This window comes from Lutjanus erythropterus, chromosome 19, assembly GCF_056507025.1.
Source record: "Lutjanus erythropterus isolate fLutEry1 chromosome 19, fLutEry1.hap2, whole genome shotgun sequence".
Classification (NCBI taxonomy): Eukaryota; Metazoa; Chordata; class Actinopteri; order Lutjaniformes; family Lutjanidae; genus Lutjanus; species Lutjanus erythropterus.
This window is the reverse complement of record NC_139335.1, coordinates 11202638-11221930: the sequence shown is the minus strand read 5'-3', so window position 1 is coordinate 11221930 and position 19293 is coordinate 11202638. Positions and strand designations below refer to the sequence as shown.

Here is a 19293-nt window from a genome sequence, read left to right as displayed (position 1 = left end):
TTTTGACAACCGTTGTCATAAACACAGTTTGTTGTTGCATCTACAAATACAAATTAAGACTCATGCAAAGCGAATGCCAAATATCAACAACCTCCACTCACACCGCCAACTCCTCTTGGCCTGAGCTCGCCTGGGATGGACTGACACAAAGTGGAAAAGTGTGCTGTAGTCCATATTTCAGATTTAAGGTTGGGTTACTAGTTGGCTTTCTGCAGTCCAGACCTGTCTCCTGTTTAATATGTGTGGTGCGTTATGAAGCACAAAATACGACAATGGATATCCTGGACTGTGGGGAAAGAATTTCATTTTCAGCGCTTTAATATTACTATCCTCAGTTCCCAAAGGCTTACTGAGTGTCGCTGAAAGAAAAGGTGATGTATCACAGTGGTAAACATGCTCCTGTCCAAACTTTTCTGGAACGTGTTGCAGGCATCAAATTCAGAATGAGTGTATTTATTTATTTATTTTTACAAAAAACAATAAAGTTGATCAGTTTTAGCATCTTGCCTTTGCACTATATTCAGTTTAATATAGGTTGGAAAGCTGTGGCAGCTCTGTTTTTATTTGTTTCACACAACATCCCAGCTTTTTTGGAATTGAGGTTTGTATTTTAAAGGGAATATAACTTAAAATGTTAATGTATTCTGTACATCACTGTTAGATAAAGCCGACTGCTCTGTCAGTGACATCCTGAGGCAGAATACTGATTGAGGCGAAGTCATACCAGTGTCTTTCATTACTATGTTTCACTGCCACCTTTTGTCAACCCCTTGGACCCCCCTCTCTCTCCCTCATTCAATCTGGCCTACATTATACAGTGCTGAGACTGCCATACTAATCAGTGCTGAACAAAGTGAATGTAAAGGAGAGCTGTTATCCCGCCCACGGTTGCCAATTTTTCTGAAACCATGTTCTTTATGTTCAGTCCCTGTCATTCCCACTAAAGGTTTTGCCAGAAAGCACTGTTTGTGTATGCTCTCACTGTGTTGCTATAACAACCTGGCAGAGTGGATATTGCTCAATTTGTCATGGGGTTAAGAAAAAGTGTTATTATAGACACACAAGCGTAACATATTTCTCTAGAGGAGCTGCAGAAGGAGCATCATATTCAAAGCGAAGCGAGGATGTAAAGTGTAATCTGTGCTTTGAGATTCCCAGCTGTGCCCCCCATAAATCCACCAAAAAGCATCCCATTACTCGCTCACTTGCACTGCAGTTTGCGGTCAGAGTGGATATGCTGTGTAGCATTCTGGTCACAGTGTGGGGCTTACAAGCTACATGCCGCACAACACCAAAAGTCCCGCCTGCATGCTGGGATCTCACAAAGCATGGAGTTCATGAGCAATAGGAGACAAGCGTGCAAGCAAAAGTGAAAACAGGCTTTTGTTCACAGCCAGGCAACAAGACAAGAGATCTAGGCGGTTTGAAAGCATAATATTGCCACACCTAAGGCTGGAATGTGAAGTGCATTAAAAAAAAAAAAAGCACCACAGCATTGCCAGAACATCATAAATAATAGTCTGGTTCAGATTTATATCTATATTCAAAGGGATTTAAATAGGTCAGAGGTTACTCAGCTTACAGAAGAAAGAAAAGTGTCTCAATCATTATAAACATATTGGAATATTTCAGAAGTGACGTTTTGCTCTGCTTGGACAAATAAACCAGATATTTTGAATTTAAAGTGAAATAAAGAGGTGTTCTCCTGTGTTGTGTGGTTGGATGCTACATCCTTGCTAGTGAGACATTTGCTGTGGTATCATTTCCTGCTGAAATGTTTGTCAGATTAATGCAGTGCAGAGGACCGGGCCGTGTTTTTCAGAGCCCTACCACCTGTTAAATTTCCCTCTTTCCCCTTTACCCCCCACCCCCAAAGTCAGCTGGGATGAAGGGGGCCCTTTTGTTCCAACATAGTTCCCCGCAGAGTAGCCAAGCTTGTTCAAGTTGGACTTTTCTTTCCCTCGCCCCTTAATCGACGGCTCAGTGCAGAAAATACCATGGGAAACAACTTTCTTCAGTGGATTCTGACGCTCTGCATGTTTTACTCAGGTAACAACATGTTTTCCTCTCACTTGTTGGACTCAGAGATGATGTTTGCTGCAGTAAGTGTCTTATCAAAACACTGGTGTGCTGATAAACGAAAACGTAGGTAAACTATGACCTCTCGTTGGTGATAATACGGCAGGTTAACATGATAACGACCAACAGCAGCAGCAGGGTAAAACGTTTGTTTTTGCTTTAAAGAACAGGCCTCTTAGAATTAACCCATTGGCATGATGTTTATTAATAGATATATGTAGCCTTAAAATATACCTATTTATGTTTAAGTCGCTACACTATATTCATTTCAACTATACTTATGACGTGCTGCCAGCAGCGGTGGGATGTAACTAAGTACATTTACTCAAGTACCGTACTTAAGTATATGTCTGAGGTATTTGTACTTTACTAAAGTACTTTCTTCTTATGCCACTTTATACTTCTACTCTGCTACACTTTAGCTTTAGTTATTTAGATTTTTGTACACAAAACTTATGAAAATATACAAGAAGAGCTGAAACTAATTGATTGTCAGTAACCTAAATGGAAGCTGTTTTGATAAGTATTTGGTAATGTTTTATTTTTTATAAAATGAGGATTTGCTTCTTTGCCTTTTAATTCGTTTAATAATTAATATTTTAGACTGTTGGTTGAAAAAAAAACACTGCCACTTTGGGCTGTGGGTGACTGTGAAGACATTTCTCACCATTGTCAGAATTTGTTCAAACCAAATAATCAAATGAAAATAATTATTAGTTGCAGTCTTATACAACAAAGTTAAAAATTAGCTCTCCTTTAACCAACTACAGCAGCAAAATCCTGTTTTTATTTCAAATGATTATTATACAACCATATTTATACTAAAGCAACATTTTCACTGTGAGACTTTTCTGGAGTATTTTTACAAGGTGGTATTAGTACTTTTACTTAAGTAGAGGATCTAAATTCTTCTCCATGACTGGCTACCAGTTAACCATATAGATTATCTAGGCCTGTAAAGTGCATGTTTCTGTTTCCATAATGTAGAAATGAATAATTAGCACGATAGCTATACATTCACTATTGAACACAGGTATATTTGAGAAATATTAGGTTTATTATTTGTGATTGTCCTGTGTGTTTTGTAACAGGGTTACATAATAGGTACCCACAGCCTGCTTGTACAACCCCAACTCCAAAAAAGTGAGAATGTTGTGTATAATGTAAAAACAAAATGCAATGATTTGCAAATACCTTTCAACTGGAAATAACTGAATACATTACAAAGACAAGTTATTTATTGTTGAAACTTTATTGCTTTTTGTAAATGCACACTCATGCCATCCAGATAACGTCTTATTCAGAGATGTCCCTGTTTATTCTGCATGTGTTACAACAGTGTGGCTTCAAAGTAAAAGACTTCAGGTACTAGACTGGGCTTCCCACAGTCCATACCTGTTTCCTGTTGAAAATGTGTGGCACATTATGCCACATTATAAGTGTAAATAAGATGGCGGTGGTGGTGACCTGGGGTATAATGATGATGACTGCTGCTGTCTGTCTCAGTTTCAGGTGAAGGTTGCTCCCTCATCCTCAAGCCCTCCAGGGTTGTGGTGGGTTTTGGGGAGCCGGTGTCAGTCAGCTGTGAGGCTGCTCGCCCTGTACGTGTCCTGGGCTGGGAATCGGCCATCAGTGCCTCACACACTCAGCAGGACCTGTCTGTCCAGTGGAAGGTGGACAGTCTCATTGACTGGATAGAGGAGCCTATCTGCTATGGTGTGTTTTTCACAGCTCCGAGACAGTGTGAGGAGAAACTCAACCTCGTCCTCTACAGTGAGTCCACCCCTGCTGTAATACAAGTGTAGAAATGAACTGACTCACATGAACCTGTTTGAATGACGTGAACTTTGTGTATTCTTCCTTTAGAAACCCCAGACAGCGTCTCCATCAGGCCTGTGAACCACACCGGCCCCATGGTGGAGGGAAAAGAGTACCAGCTGCTCTGCGAGGTTCAGAACATCGCTCCCGTTCAGTACCTCACCCTGAGGTGGTATCGAGGCCAGACGGAGGTTTATAACCACTCCTTCTCTGACCTCACATCCTCCTCGCCTGTCCAAGTGTCCTCCATCCTCGTGATCACACCAACTAAAGCTGAGAACGGAGCACAGTACAGGTGTGTGGCAGTGCTGGAGCTCGGACCAGAGGGGCCGCAGCCACCTCCTACTGTGACCTCGGAGCCTCTTAACGCCTCTGTGTACTGTAAGTCATGAAGATATTCCCAATGTAAAAGAAGAGTTCTTGAGGATAGTACTTCTAATTAGAGCTGCAGTGATTACTGATTAATCAATTAGTCGATTAGAAGAAAATTAGTTGCCTCCCATTCTGATAATCAATTAATAATTTCAATCATTTTTTATTCGTTATGCATAAATATGGGCTCATGTACATATCTGCTAAAATGTCTATTAAAGACATCAGAAATAATTGAAATACACGTATAAAAAATACAATAATTGCTTGGATGAAAGTCACAAAACCAAAGGAAAGGCTTGACTAAATACAGTCAGATAGTTACACATAAAGGAATAGATACTTTTGAGAATTTATCAAAATTATATAAGCTACCAAAGTCGAACTTTTGTAAACACTTACAAATGAGAAGTCACCCTATAAAAGAAAAATAGTTAAATAAAACAGTGAAGGTGATACACCCTTTAATAGCTTATATAATAATAGAGTGTATAAAAAATACATTAGTTCAGATCTATTGAATTCTTGAAAAAAAAGTCCAGAATTGAAAAAATCAAGGCATCTTAAGTTGGGAGACGCACCTGGATTTGATCATATCACCAGAAAAATGACAAGGCAGTTAAAAAAAAAAAAAAACACAAACTCAGTCATTTGGAGAGAATACTCTCGGAAAATCGAGTTTCACTTGTTACACCTGTTACATCATGAGAACGTGGGATGAAGCCAACCACACCCATATATTCTTTTCCTTTCTGGTTGTGCAGCAATATTTGGCTGATATAAGCTACAGATAACATTTTTCAGTACACACTCCATTTCAGGCCCAAGCTATTATTTGGCAGAATACCACAGGCACTTCCTCAACGAGAATTTTAATAACGGTGGCAGTTAAGCAAACAACAAATAACAATCTGAAACCAGAGGCGCCACACCAAAGAAAATGGAAGTATACAGTTAACAAAATCTATAAAATGGAGAAGATAAATCACAAGAGTAGGAATCTAACTAAACTTTTTGATATGAGATGGAAGAGGGTATAGAAAATTTGGAATCACTTTGGGCTCTGGGGAAGTGTGATGAGCTTTTTTCCCCACAGTTTTTTACATTTTATAGACTAAATGATCACTTGATTAATATGAATGGAAACATTAGTTAGGTGCAGCCCTTCATCTAATGCCTGTGATCTTTTCCTCTAGTTCCTCCAACGTTCCTCAGTCCTGAACCAGAAGTTCTGGACCTTACAGCAGGTGCTGACATGACCTTGAACTGCACTGCAACAGGAAACCCCACACCTGTGTACAGCTGGCAGTCCTCCCAACCCATTCAGGAGAGCATGGAGGACGAAGCAGTTCTTACCTCCGCCTCACTGCTCCCAGGGACCTACACCTGCACCGCCTCCAACACACTGGAGAAGAAGAGCAAGCAGTTCATTGTCAAGGCCAAGACCAAAGGTAGAAGGAGGGAACTGTAAAGTGCACATGTGCAAGTTGTCTCTGCACACAGCATCAGTCCTAATCAGCTTCTTCTTTTGCTTTCTCTTTAGGTGTTTGAAACATGAGGTGCTGAGAGGAGATCAGATGACCACATTGGACAAACACGGATAATTCAGCTGAGGGGATTTTACTGCTGCAGTGTCAGAGGAGGAAATGACACTGCATCCATGACTCAACAGATATTTATGAGGATCAGGCTTTCAGGCAGAGTTAAATCTCATTTTAAAAACGTTCTGAATATACTATGTTTGATAACTGTCATTTAATTTGTCAGTATTTTCAGTATTCTGTGCGATAGATTGGTGGTTTAGGATATAGTTGACTTTGTATGCTTTCCATGTGATATCCTGTATCTAATTTATATTTTTGCTAGACTTATTTTCGTTTTAGTAAAACTACCTTGTAACATTACAAATGTGTAACTACTCTTGATATAGCGGTGATGACTACATTATCATTAATGTATCAACTTTAATACTGAATGTTGAAGATCAGCAGGCCATTACTGTAAATATGAACCATTCCATGATTTGCTTGTCTTCATGAATAAATGTAAAATTAAAAAAACATTGTTTTGTTTTGTTTTTTTGTTTTAAATTTACTTCTTGTAATAAGACTATATATTAATATTAGTGTTATGTTCCTGCTGGGTATGACTGATGCTCCTTTTTAAGTTACATAAAAGCTCAATAAACATTTGGTTACACAGTCAACATATAGATTACAAATAACACAATAGTAAAAAAAAACAAAAAAAAAACAAAGAACCAGCGAATTGAGAGATGTTAGAGTTCAAGTAGGCAGTTCAAATGCTGTTCTTTAGACCCAGTATACAAAATGCTGAAGTTCAAGCTAAAAAACGTGCAAACTCAGCAAGAGGTAAGCGAAGTAGTTGACTGCGTTTTTAGTAATTTAACAATTCAAGTGCACAACTGTCTATGCATTTAACAGTTTAAATAGATTTACTTGAGTACTGCACTTGTACCTGTACTCCTGTTTCTGTTACTTTCTGCTATACTTCTACTCCACTACACTGATGTATTTCTCACTCCTGTTACATTTTATTTGACTTCCTGTGCTACACTGACTCTACACCACCAGATGTCGCTGTTTCACGCCTCCAGAGATTATTTGATTCGCTAACGGCGCGTCACGTGACCAAAACAATTGGCTCTCAGTCACAGGAGGAGGAAGTAGCATTAGCAGCTAACGACCTTTATTTTAAGACCTTCTAACTTCTGTGACTGATAAAGGTGGGAGTCAATGTTTTGGTCTTCTGTGTTGCAGTGCCTGAAATGTAACGTCATATGTTTTTTTCGACAACTACTGAAAATTGTCCCTGTCTGTTCACTTCCAGGTATGCCACAGAAAGACCCGTGTCAAAAGCAAGCATGTGCAATTCAGAAGTGTTTACAAGGTAGTCTAACTTACGTGAAACGGAAGTTAAATGTTATTAAAGCAAATGCCAGACTGTCTTGTAGCTAACCCTGACCCTTTCCTGCAGCTAACAAGTACGTGGAGAGCATGTGTGAGGATGTGATCAGGGACATGCGGCGCTGCTGCGAGATTCATGCGGCAAACTCCATCTGCTGCTCCGGCTTCAAGGACTCTAAACCCACCGAGAGCAAAAGTAACACAGAGCTCCCTGTGGGATCGAGCCTTAAATGAGAAAAATGGTGGGCTGTTTATTATGGCGTAGGTTTTGTTTCAACACTGGAGGGGACACACATGAATTGGGAGATGTGGGGGGTCTTCTCCCAGAAAATTTTAAAATCAAAACAGTTAATTGCACTATTTTGTGTCCTTTCTGCATCAATTTATGGTGGGAGTGTCTTCAGGTGACAAAATGCTCTCAGGCATTCTGTATTGCTTTCAAATATTTATTGTCCTGTAAATCATCTTCTAACATATATCATTTAACATGGTCATATGAATGTGTAGGTTTTATGTAAATTAAAACTTCACATGTAAATTAAAAATTCACATACTACTGTTGTTTTGGTTGTCTTTGGACAGCTGCTGCATAGCTTATGCTAAATTAACTTGTCTGCTATTAGCTTAGCTAGCTATATACCAAAATTGATGGGCAGGCAGCACTACCTTAAAGGCATAATATACAACATTTCCCTACAAAGAAACTATGTATAGACACAACCTTTCAATCATCATTTATGACCTGCTAGAAATGTGTCATGTTGGCTTTATCTACAGAGACTCTGCCTATATTTTTCATTACCCTGTTCTGCTTGGGATGCTTATTTAACCAAAAACTCTGTTTTTTTACATTTTGACTCAACAATCAACTATCTTTCTGGTGCGTTTAGGTACAGCTTAGCTGTTTTGTTTATCATTTGTTTTGTCTCTTTTTTTTAGCAAATGAATTATGTTCAAAATACGAGTGCAGGAAGTGAAGAGAGAGTGAAGAGAAAAAGTGCAGTTACATTTGATGGACAGTGAAAAGGTGTGTTTGAGGAGGGAAACAAAGAGAACAGAGGAACAAATGATTTAAGAGTATATAGCATGTTCAGGAGGTGCTGGATTATTTGCACAATATTATCATATGTGTATTATTAACATGATATCAGTATTTCATTTGTTAAGTATCAGTTATTATCAATATCAGTATACTCCGACACCCCTCATTGCCGCAGTGCATTGCAGTGCTTTTCTCATAGCAGATATTTTGACAAGTCATTGCAGAAAGGCCCTGAAGCTGGCACACCTACAATGTATGGAATGCAACTATTATTATTATTCATTTTTATTTTTATTTTTTTTTTATTACATCATTCAAAATACCACACCTGTCTGGCACAGTCACAGCATAAAGCTGAACATTATAATTTTATAAGTTCAACTGTATTGTTTTCTGTGGATGTGTATGTCACTGTATGCACACCCTGTTATCAAGTATGAGACATGTTTGTGCATGTCAGCAACAAACTACTGAAGCAGTCATATTGCAGGTGATGGAAATTATTTTTTGCCAATTAGACCCATCGAGTGTAAATATTCAGGACTGTGTGAGTTTGTACAGACTATACATGTCCCCAGCTCCTCTGTTAGCTGTGTTTCACCTGTTAGAGCTGGATAGATGACACTGTTGTCATTCTCATTTGTACAGTGAGTCTGGTGGAGACTTTTTTTTTTAATGCAAAAGGGAGATCTCTGAAAAGCTATGCTAAACCCCACGTGGTATGCTATATATATGTGTGTGTGTGTGTGTGTGTGTGTAATATAAATATTACATAAAATAGTTGCTGAAAGCTTATCAAGACAACTGGAAAATGAATAATTAAAAAAAAAGCAAGTAACTCAAGTGCTTTTTGTTTGATTGACATTCAGCATGGTTTGTATGACTGTTGACTGAAATTGTTGTTATTAGATAATCTGTCTCTTCTAAATTGATTCTTCAGTGTTCTCTCTGTGTGATCGCTTTATTTCAGCCCTGGGCAACTTATTTGTTAGTCTGAAAAGAAGCTCTTGACTGTTTTAGACTGTAAACCGTTTAATCAATTGATTGTCAATGTGTTGTCCTAAAAGAATCTTTTTCAACATCCACATTTCAAAATAAAACCGAATAAACTTGAGCAAAGAGGCAAAATTAACCTATTTACATGCCACAAATACACATTTACAAATCCATAAATATGTCATGTAATAGACTTGCGTGAGTAGTTCAAGGGCAAATCCCTTGCTGAGATTTTTTTTCTCCAAAATAGTTGTGTCAATGCAATAAATGTATTTGGATTCAGATGTGTATTCAACATTAACTTTAAAAATAGGATGAATTTTGGCAATGATTTTATCACCCACTCCATCAAAAGTGTGAACAACAGATTTGAGAAAAACAGAAGCAATGTTTTCTAGACAGCAATTTACTGGATGAGGGAAAAATGTTTTTTAGAACTGTGAAATGTATTTACCAGGCAGGGAGGTTTTGCAAAACATACATAAGAAAGAAAAAGCAAAAGTAAAAATACATGAATGAATACTATTAGCATATGGTAGGCTAGGAGGTTTTGGAAACGCACAGAATAAAGAAAAAGCCAAAGTGAAATTACAAGCATGAATATTAAAATGTAAAATAATAAATTTCTCAAAGAAGAAGAAATAAAGACTGTATATATTTTGACATCATTTACAAGGATATAAAATGGTTAATGTCTGTTAAATTAATTTGTGAATGACGAAAACAACAATTTGTTGATGAAAGTGAAGTTCATCTTTTTGAAAGATACCGGAAATGATATTACTTTGGAATCATCACTGATGATTAGAAAATGGACTCCTTAAAGAATGATTTCTATCTATTAGGTGTATTCTTTATCCAAAAATGTAGTTATGTGACAGAACTATCATTGTACTGCATATGTACATATGTGTGAATGAAAAGGAAAATTTAAAAAAAACAAAAAAAAAACCTTACTGCACATTATTATTACATTATTATATATTATTATAATTGTTAGAAGAGACCTAGCTATTTTATTTTATTTATTTTATTCTATTGTTTATTTTCTGTCCTTTATTAGATTATATTTCTATTTACATTGTGCTCTCTGTTTTGTATGTAAGAATGTTGTATCACTTGCCTTCTCTCTCTTAAAAGTAAAAAGAGAAAAAAATTTCGGCCTTCCGGCGTACGTAATACGTTCGTGTGACGTACGAACGTACATACGTCAAACGGAAATTTGCAGCAGCAAATCTTTCTAGAATTCTGTAGCTATTTCTTGCTAGCCAGCGCTAGGTGGGTTTAACTGACTTTTTCCTGTCCAGAAACACCCGACCGCTGCATTGAACTCAAATATACATTTCTGGAAAGCGTGGCTTTGTTGCGTTATATGCTTTTTTGATATTAGATTTGGGTTAGCTTCGTTTAGCCCACTAACTTAGCCGAGTCATAACCCAAGCTAACGTTGTTTGCGTTAGGCTCTTGCTGGCATCATGTCCAGGATAGACTACAGCGTGTGGGACCACATTGAGGTGTCAGACGATGAAGATGACACCCACCCAAACATCGACACACCCAGCCTCTTCAGATGGAGACACCAGGTACACATTTAAGGGCACATGATCTAAAGAGTTGGTGGACAACATGTTGTATCCAGCTAACGGTTACAATGAGACCGCTTCCTGTGTTCACTTTGGTGCTGTGAAGAATTACAAATGATTATATTTGACTAATGCAAGGTAATAATAACCGAGGCATATTTATCCTATTGTATCTAGCTCCACATGGATGGATGTCCACCGTAGTTAAAGATGTACTAATCAATAGCAAACAGATAATGTTTATTCATACTAAAAGGGACAATTCATCCTAAAGTCAAAATACATATTTTCCCTCTTGCCTGTAGTGCCATTTAGCCATCTAGATTGTTTTGATGCGAGTGGCCGAGTTTTGGTGATATCGGCTTTAGAGATGTCTAGCTTCTTTAACATTTAAGACTAAATTGCACACGGCTTCTGGTGCTCAAAACACCTCAAAAGTATATTTGAAAAACTCAACTGCAATGGCTCTTTCAAGTAATCAGTAGCCAGTTGCTTAACATAATCCATAGATTTTGTTTTGAGCAGTTTCATGTAGGTACTGTTATCTTTATATTAGAGAGAAAATAGTTGTGGTAGATTCTGCTGCATAAAGAAAACAGTTACAATAGATTCAGCCAAAGAATCAAATTGGTAGGTGTGTGGATTATTTTAAGAAACCAGGCTATGATCTCTGGAAAAAAGAGAAGCCAGAAATCCCTATGGTCAATATCTCTTAAACTGCAAGTCACACCAAAACAATCTAGATGGATAAATAACATCACAGACCAGAGAAACCATATGTACCTTTTGATTTTTGGGTTAACTGTTCCTGTAAAGACTATGGTGTGCCCATGTTCCTGCGGTTGTGACTGATGTTGGAATATTTGTACCTCAGGCTCGCGTGGAGCGAATGGAAGATTTTAGGAAAAAAGGTGACGACCTAAACAAGACACTGAATGAATGCAAGCGTAAGGTGGCAGAGGCGCAGAAGAAAGTACAAGAGCTGAACCTTTCATCATCGGATGAGGCCAAAGCAGACCTGAGCAAGGCCCAGGCTGAGGAGAAGAAACTGAAAAAAGAGGAACGGGAGTGGGAGAAGAAGTTGGAAGAGCACAACCGGGAAGAGAAGAAGATGCCATGGAACGTCGACACGCTCAGCAAGGATGGTTTCAGCAAGGTGAGACAGATGAAAGTGGCTGGATGCATGCTTAGAGACACTCTACTGTGTTTTAGGAGAGGAAAACATTCATAATCTACAAGATTAAATTAACTTGCCTTGCTTATTGAGTCACATTAGAAGTAGGCAGTTAAAATTGGACAGGTTGATGTCACTGACAATTTTACCATAATGCAGATAGACTGGTATGTGTAAGTAACTACTAGCTAAGGTTTAAAGGGATAATTCACCCAAAAATGAAGATTCAGTCATTATCTACTCATCTTCATGCCAGGTGAAGGTTTAGTTTTTCAGTCCACAAAACACTGCTGGAGTTTCACAAGAAAATAGCACTGCAGAGTCGCTCAAACCTTTGAAGTGAATGGTGACCACTTCTCAAATGAAAAAAAAAAAAAAAACAGAACATAAAAAACCATAAAGTGCCTCCATGCTGCACATCTGGTATATTCTAAGTCTTCTAAAGCCCAGACATGTGGTTCAGACACTGACACACACACACACACACACACACACACAGTTGATAATCACCAGAAATGAATGAAGAAAGTATGAAAGACAAATACGAATATAAAGAGAAGCGTTCAACAGAGGCAAAGAAGCAATATGTTACAAAATTTTAGTTAGTATTGATATATGATGATAGCAATCCTTACAAATTAGGAACCTATGTTAAAAGGGTAACTAATGTTTATTTTATTTTATTTTATTTTTTATTTTTTTGGCCAAGTGAAGCAAATCTACCAGCCACTTAAAATGTTTCTGGCATTGGCACCACTGGTGGCTGGTGCTAATTATCCCCTTCCTAAATAAATATATATCGAAATTATCTGCATCAAGCTTGTTAGAGCTATATTAAGTGTTTGTTAAAAAAGTTCTATTTGCTAATATATTATCATTAGGTTTTTATGACTACCATAACAAGATGTAGAGCCTGTTTCAGACTTGGTGTTATGTGGTGATAAATTTCACCTGCAGTATTCCCATGCAGCCCATATTTCAACAAAATGCCAAAGTAATTAAAAGATAATACAGATAATAAATAGCACAATAGTAACAGGGACATAAATTGTTAAATAATGGCATTGGCATTATTGTGTCTTTTTATTATCAGTCAATTCTCTAAAGATAACAACACCAACAATGATTTGATCCTGGTAACAAAGCATCAGTGTCTGATATAGGCTGTTCCTCTTCTGAATAGAGCATTGAGCATTTCTGTCCAAAATACATAAATGAGTCGTGCTGTCAAGTTGAGCAACATATTTCTTCATTTCAGCATGTGAACATGATCAACTTACAACACCACATTCACAGTCTCTGGACAGCGGTTTTGTGTAGAGCAGACATCAATGAACATGTGAAGGGAAGTAGTTTTGTGTAACACTACTGAGATGAATAAAATACACTGGTTTTGTTCAGTCTGATTAAGAAAAATACCACCCAGAGGAACCAGAATGACTCAATTTCCTAGTAATTTTTGTAGGACAATGGAGTTCTACGGAACTGAGGAATACGTTGTGCCAGGCTTTGGCTATAAAATAAATACATCCTTGGATACACTGGCTGTTTGTTTTGGTGTTTTCATGGAATTTATTAAGATATGATAGCAGCCTTATCGGTTATTTATAGTGGGGCCCGATGACTCAAGAAGGATGTTTTTCAAGTACCCAGTAGCATAATTACAGTACGATGGTGTGTACCCAGCCCTCTCACATGATTAGATTAGTATTTATATACATGGTCAGTGTTATAAAAAACAGTTTCTTTCATTCTTTGAACTTTTAAAACAATATATGGGTGTTTGTCCTTAAAGCAGGGGTCTTAAACTGCTGGCCCAGGGGCCATTTCTGGCCACTTCTCCCACTGACCCGTGACATAAAGCCAAAAATTAAATATAATTCATATTTTTTCCAGATGTTTCATACCAACTACCTCTTCAACTGAATACAATGGAAATCAAAACACAATTCTGTTAATAAAAAAAATCACTGTGCATACGCATTTCTGAAAGGTTGTATGTTGCCGTTTGCTGATATTTTATGTCCAGGCTTGTCAAACAGTATTTCTGATCAGTTATGTGACTAAGCTAGAGTTTTTACCGTATACTTTGTGGCATTTGAAGAAAGCGTGTGAAACGGTTTTAGTAATGAAATTTTAAAAAGTACATTTTCAGAAATATTCACTTTCTTGCAGTACCTTAACACTGAAGTGGCCCCTCTATGAGATGACAATATTATCAGTAGCCTCAAGCCAATTTGAGTTGAGACCCCTGCCTTAAACAGTTTGTTGCTTCAATGTTGCCTCTGATCAGACGGTGTTAGATGGAGACCAGTGTGCTTTGAAAGTAGCATTAGTTTTATCTTGAGCGAGCCCTTTGCTTGCCTCATGCTAACTATCTGGCAAGGTTATTATTGCCATGGGTAAATTTTACCGTGCTACTACGGCATAGAGATGAATTAACTTGAACTGTAACCTTAAATTGTTTGTTCAAATTTTACCCAGGATTTGTGTTAAGTCTTTGTCTTCATAAGGTGCATATATCTGAATCTTCTTGTGATTAGTAAATGTTTTACACCCCTGATTTAAAGTGTGATGTGGCTTTCTCTCTAAAAAAAAAATAAATAAATCACTGTAATGATTATTCTTTGCCACTGTCTGTCTTCTATAGAGTATTGTTAATATCACCCCAGATACTTCTGAGGAGACTGAAGAAGAGAAGGAGAAAAAACATAAAACCTTTGTGGAGAAATATGAGAAGCAGATCAAACATTTTGGTAAGGATTCACCACTAGACATTTACTACGTGTTACGAGGTTTTGGTCTTTGAAAGTAGTTATTGACCCTTGTCGCTGTTTATACTGCAGGCATGTTGCGGCGTTGGGATGACAGCCAAAAGTACCTCTCTGACAATCCTCATTTAGTATGTGAAGAGACTGCAAACTACCTGGTCATCATGTGCATCGACCTTGAAGTTGAAGAGGTAAATGCTTCAGAACAGAATGTGTTTTTCAACATTTTGTTTTCACACTCCATACATTGCATGTATTTCAAGATTAAAATATACTACAGTTAGTTTTATGACTCCTCATTGTTTGTCACACCTTGCCTTCTTTATGCAGCCATTTTGTTTTCTAAAATGTGTATTCTGTGTGTTATTCTAAAATTGCTTCCTTTTTTTTTGTAGAAACACGCATTGATGGAGCAAGTGGCTCACCAGACCATCGTCATGCAGTTCATTCTAGAGTTGGCAAAAAGCCTCAAGGTGGACCCCCGCGGTTGCTTTCGTCAATTTTTTGCCAAGATTAAGGTAACTAACGCTGCTTTGATGGTACAAAATCTAATGAAATAATATAGAGCCCTTTTTGGCCAAAATGTTCCAGGAGCCGTGGAGGCAACAGAGGAACTAAACTCTGAGAATGAAGCCCCTCTCTCAGTTTTTAAATAAACATTAGAATGTAACCACCGTCCATTAATTCATTCAATTCAATTGTTCTCTAATTGTGCTCTCTCTTTCTTGTTTGTTGGCTTGCTAGCTCAACTGCCTCACCCTTTCCGTCCCCAGTAGCTTATGAAATCATTGGAAAATCCTACCTCTAGAGCAGGGACTTTTTACACCTGGAACAAAAACTAAATTTAGCCATTGGTTCCCACAGACACAGATTAACACAGAATTGGAAAGAAAAGTTTTGCTGCCCTCTCTGGTTGAAAATTTCAAGCCTGTTTTACCTCTGACCACACTGAACAACACTGCCTACATTTAAATGCCTACTACTTTTCTGCTAGTTTTCAAAATAAGACAGTCTTTTGAATTTGAAACAGGTGAGAACTGGAATATTTTTTTGCATGTGAACATAGTCACTGAGGAATGTGATTGGTTGTGGTCACCAGCGTGCTTTGTTGCACCTGTAATCATATCCAAAAGTGATGTTAGGGTGTACTGAGGTAAGCCACTGGATTTTCAGGGGATGTTAAACTACTCTAAGTCCTTGAATTCCTCAAAAGATTCCTCTGTTGAAAGCATCTTAATAAATGCGCATACTTATTGGAATGATCAATTAAATGCTCATTTGTATGGCCACCAACACACCAAATGATGTGTTCCCTCACAGACAGCAGATCAGCAGTACCAGGACGCTTTCAATGATGAGCTGGAGTCATTTAAGGAGCGGGTTCGGGGCAGGGCGAAGATCCGCATAGAAAAGGCCATGAAGGAATACGAGGAAGAGGAGCGACAAAAGCGCATGGGACCCGGAGGGCTAGATCCTGTGGAAGTGTACGAGTCCCTGCCATCCGTAAGTTCTCGTGTCTTTTCACTAAGTCTCAGCGCTCTGCTTTTATCTTCCCTCATTAGTTTAAAGTCACTCACAAAATCTGTTCTTGCTTGCAGGAAATGCAGAAATGCTTTGATGAGAAAGACATCCAAATGTTACAAGACGTTATTAGCAAAATGGACCCAACGGTAAGTTTCTCTGTTAAAACCCACAGTTTTTCTCATTTTCTAATAATCAGTAGAAGTTGTTTTGACCAGTCCAGTCTATATATATATATATATATATATGTATATATATATATATATTTTTTTTTAATGAAAATGTTGGCCCTTTTTAAAGTTTTGTTCCAACAACTCTCATATTTTTACAAAATCGTGATTAAATCATTCATAAACAGGGTTAGCTATGCTGTATGGTCCCTTGTCTCACTTCCTGGTTTAAAAAATGTGGAAATGCCGATGGCTATGAGATGTGTCTCACCCATAAAGGGTCAGCTCGGTAGCCCTTTTTTTTTCTGTTTAATGTTAATTATTATTTAATGTTGTCAGCCAGTCTTATTGAGATTTAGATCTCTTTTGCAAAAGCAGTCTGAGAACAAAAACGCTCACAAGAACACAATTAGTAAAGAGAACATGACAACTACACAGTGAAGAGGATGTAATAAAAGCAGTTACAATAATCACAAAAACATTAGATAATAAAGCTTTACAATCTCCAAGAGGAATGTAAGACTCTAGTTTGAGTCCAGTTTGTTGTGCATTCCATTTGAAAGGTGCGTAACACCTGAAACCAGCTATGCCACCGTTAGTGCGCACATGAGGGATATCTGAGGTTATGTAATTACAAGATCATATTATCAGGAGAGAAGATATGAGGTAAGTTGGAAGTTTCAAAAGCAGAACTTTGTAAATGAATATGATTAAATTGCTGTTTGTTCTTGATGGTAGGGAAGTCCATCCAACGATCTGATACAGAGAACAATGATGAGTGATCTTTGTTCAGACTGATTTGTTTGCGTTACATGAAGCACACAGTGTCATTGATTCGACTGTAGCTTGAAAAAGATAGATTCAGATAAATATTACAATGACTTTTTGTTGACAGAATTTGATAGATTTCAGTTCTTCAGCTGCAGAAATCAGAATTAAATGAAAAATTAAATCACCAGGAAGTTGGCATGTTATTAGGTTTAATAGCCAAGAGTTTGATATTTTAAAAAAATATTTTCCCACTATAATTGATGAGTAAAAGTCAAAACACCCTCAAAATACAGTTTTTATTCCTTTCCTGGGAATGAGTTATATAAATGTGTAATTAAATGAGCCTTATGTATTTATTTTCCTGCTTTGGGTCCTTTAATAAATGTGATTGTTTGACACAATTTAGGAGGCAAAGACTCACATGAAGAGGTGCATAGACTCGGGGCTCTGGGTCCCCAACTCCAAGACAGATGATGGGGAAGAAAAAGAGGAAGACGCTACCTATGAGGAGGTGAAACAGGAGCCGGAAGAAACTAAGAAGGAATGACCAACATTGATCCCATGATTTGATGTTTCTGCAAATGTACTTAGCCGCTGTATTGCAACTCCACTATGTGTATGACTAGTTTGCCGATCAAGGAACAATGAAATAACTTCTCAAAAATATTTAGCTGAGACTTAAGGGATTAGCTTTCACCTAACTGCACAAGTATGGTGCATCAGTATCTCCTGCTTGGAAAACAAACTGCTGCTTGTGTTGAGGTCTTTTATTTGTTTGGACATCACTAAAGCTGTGTTCTTACATTTCTTTGTATACACCTGTCAGCATGTGTGGGTGTGTATGTACACACACGCCTGGTCTGGTTTATTTGTTCTGTTGTATAGCTGAGAAACATTCATACGTTTTCAGGTTGTGCATATAATCCATTTTTGTCATTTCCAAATTTCTCATTTTTGTTTGACCTTTTAGGGCTTGAGCAGCCAATGGATTCAGATGGTTATTTCCCCAAAGTGACATTTTCTACAAACTTGCTTAACTAAAGGTTGAATTATATCCAACTCCTCTAGACAAGGGTGTCGTCGTTGTGTCTAAGAACTCAAGGTGTGGGTGAAATGTTCTTAAATCATTATTTTATGTTATGTTATGTTATATTATGTTATCGGGTCCTTATGTGAGTTGTAGGTGGTCCCCAGCAAAGGACAAATATTTTAACTTAAAGCTACTACCGGGAGTATTTTACTGGTTATGACAGTCTTAATTCATTACTGATGCCTCTATATGACCTACATTAGCAAACTAGTCTGTCTGTGAGAATATTGGCTATTTCTGTATTGTTGTTCCTAAAGACTGCCACCTTGAAATGTCCTTGAAATCAGATGAAACAAGTCAGTTAATGTTTTTTCAGGCAGAGTGAAATCGAGTCATACTTCTTTTCTTTAGTCAGTTACAGAAGCAGGAAGAGATTTTTAAAAAGTCAACAAAATATGAGAGTTCCCCGTAGTAACTTTTAATCACATTTACACACAAGAAGGAAACAGTAGCGGTCATTTTGATTAATTGTAATTTATAGTCATCCTAGTTTTTATTATGGATTTACTGTAAAGACTTGATGATCTTCAGACTAAGAAACAACAACAAAAAAAACATCCTCTCAAATCTGTGGTCTAAAGTGCATCTATTGTGGGGCTCCTTTACATGAAAAGGTTTGGGAACCCCTGAGATGGAAGTAGCAATAATAATGATAATGGCATTAATAAATAATCTCAGAGTGCTTTCCTTATTGCAGAACCAAAATTCAAATCAAAGACATAAGACATGCAAAAACATGGAAAATTCAGAGCACATCATCAAGTGGCACTGAGCCCAGACATAACCAGATGGAAATGCACTTTCTGAATAAAAGAACAAAGTTGCTATGTAACTGAGTAAAATATAGATATGTAAAAAAAAAAAACAAATAAAAGGACAAACATGAATTTAAAACAGTTAAAATGCCAAATGTATGTAAATGCATATACAAAGGCAGGCACAATAAAATATGTTAAGGCAAAGTTAGCAACAGAAGAAA

General features: G+C 37.5%; 3 protein-coding genes across 3 annotated transcripts; all 3 read left to right on the top strand.

Annotated features, from left to right (window-relative positions):
- Positions 1-1670: 1670 nt before the first annotated feature.
- On the top strand, positions 1671-6331 carry LOC146309343 (vascular cell adhesion protein 1-like). The gene is made up of 5 exons (XM_084744554.1): positions 1671-2049; positions 3586-3852; positions 3946-4278; positions 5466-5720; positions 5813-6331. Exons 1-5 carry the CDS (start codon positions 1998-2000, stop codon positions 5818-5820), a joined length of 915 nt encoding a protein of 304 aa, XP_084600680.1. The 5' UTR covers positions 1671-1997; the 3' UTR covers positions 5821-6331.
- A 584-nt stretch (positions 6332-6915) lies between these two features.
- cmc4 (C-x(9)-C motif containing 4 homolog (S. cerevisiae)) lies at positions 6916-7752 on the top strand. The gene is made up of 3 exons (XM_084744415.1): positions 6916-7015; positions 7120-7179; positions 7267-7752. The coding sequence occupies exons 2-3, from the start codon at positions 7122-7124 to the stop codon at positions 7428-7430; spliced, it is 222 nt and encodes a 73-aa protein (XP_084600541.1). The 5' UTR covers positions 6916-7015; positions 7120-7121; the 3' UTR covers positions 7431-7752.
- Positions 7753-10449: 2697 nt separating this feature from the next.
- On the top strand, positions 10450-18283 carry LOC146309341 (hsp90 co-chaperone Cdc37). Its single transcript, XM_084744542.1, has 8 exons — positions 10450-10817; positions 11692-11973; positions 14642-14747; positions 14838-14953; positions 15158-15280; positions 16083-16265; positions 16361-16432; positions 17631-18283. Exons 1-8 carry the CDS (start codon positions 10710-10712, stop codon positions 17769-17771), a joined length of 1131 nt encoding a protein of 376 aa, XP_084600668.1. The 5' UTR covers positions 10450-10709; the 3' UTR covers positions 17772-18283.
- The last annotated feature ends 1010 nt before the right edge of the window (positions 18284-19293 follow it).

Coding starts and splice junctions, on each gene's coding strand:
- LOC146309343 (XM_084744554.1), top strand. CDS start 1,998: ATGGGAAACAACTTTCTTCAGTGGATTCTGACGCTCTGCATGTTTTAC. Junction 3,853..3,945: donor ACTCAACCTCGTCCTCTACA/GTGAGTCCACCC, acceptor TTCTTCCTTTAG/AAACCCCAGACAGCGTCTCC. Junction 4,279..5,465: donor TCTTAACGCCTCTGTGTACT/GTAAGTCATGAA, acceptor CTTTTCCTCTAG/TTCCTCCAACGTTCCTCAGT.
- cmc4 (XM_084744415.1), top strand. CDS start 7,122: ATGCCACAGAAAGACCCGTGTCAAAAGCAAGCATGTGCAATTCAGAAG. Junction 7,180..7,266: donor AATTCAGAAGTGTTTACAAG/GTAGTCTAACTT, acceptor CCTTTCCTGCAG/CTAACAAGTACGTGGAGAGC.
- LOC146309341 (XM_084744542.1), top strand. CDS start 10,710: ATGTCCAGGATAGACTACAGCGTGTGGGACCACATTGAGGTGTCAGAC. Junction 15,281..16,082: donor AATTTTTTGCCAAGATTAAG/GTAACTAACGCT, acceptor GTTCCCTCACAG/ACAGCAGATCAGCAGTACCA. Junction 16,266..16,360: donor TGTACGAGTCCCTGCCATCC/GTAAGTTCTCGT, acceptor TCTTGCTTGCAG/GAAATGCAGAAATGCTTTGA.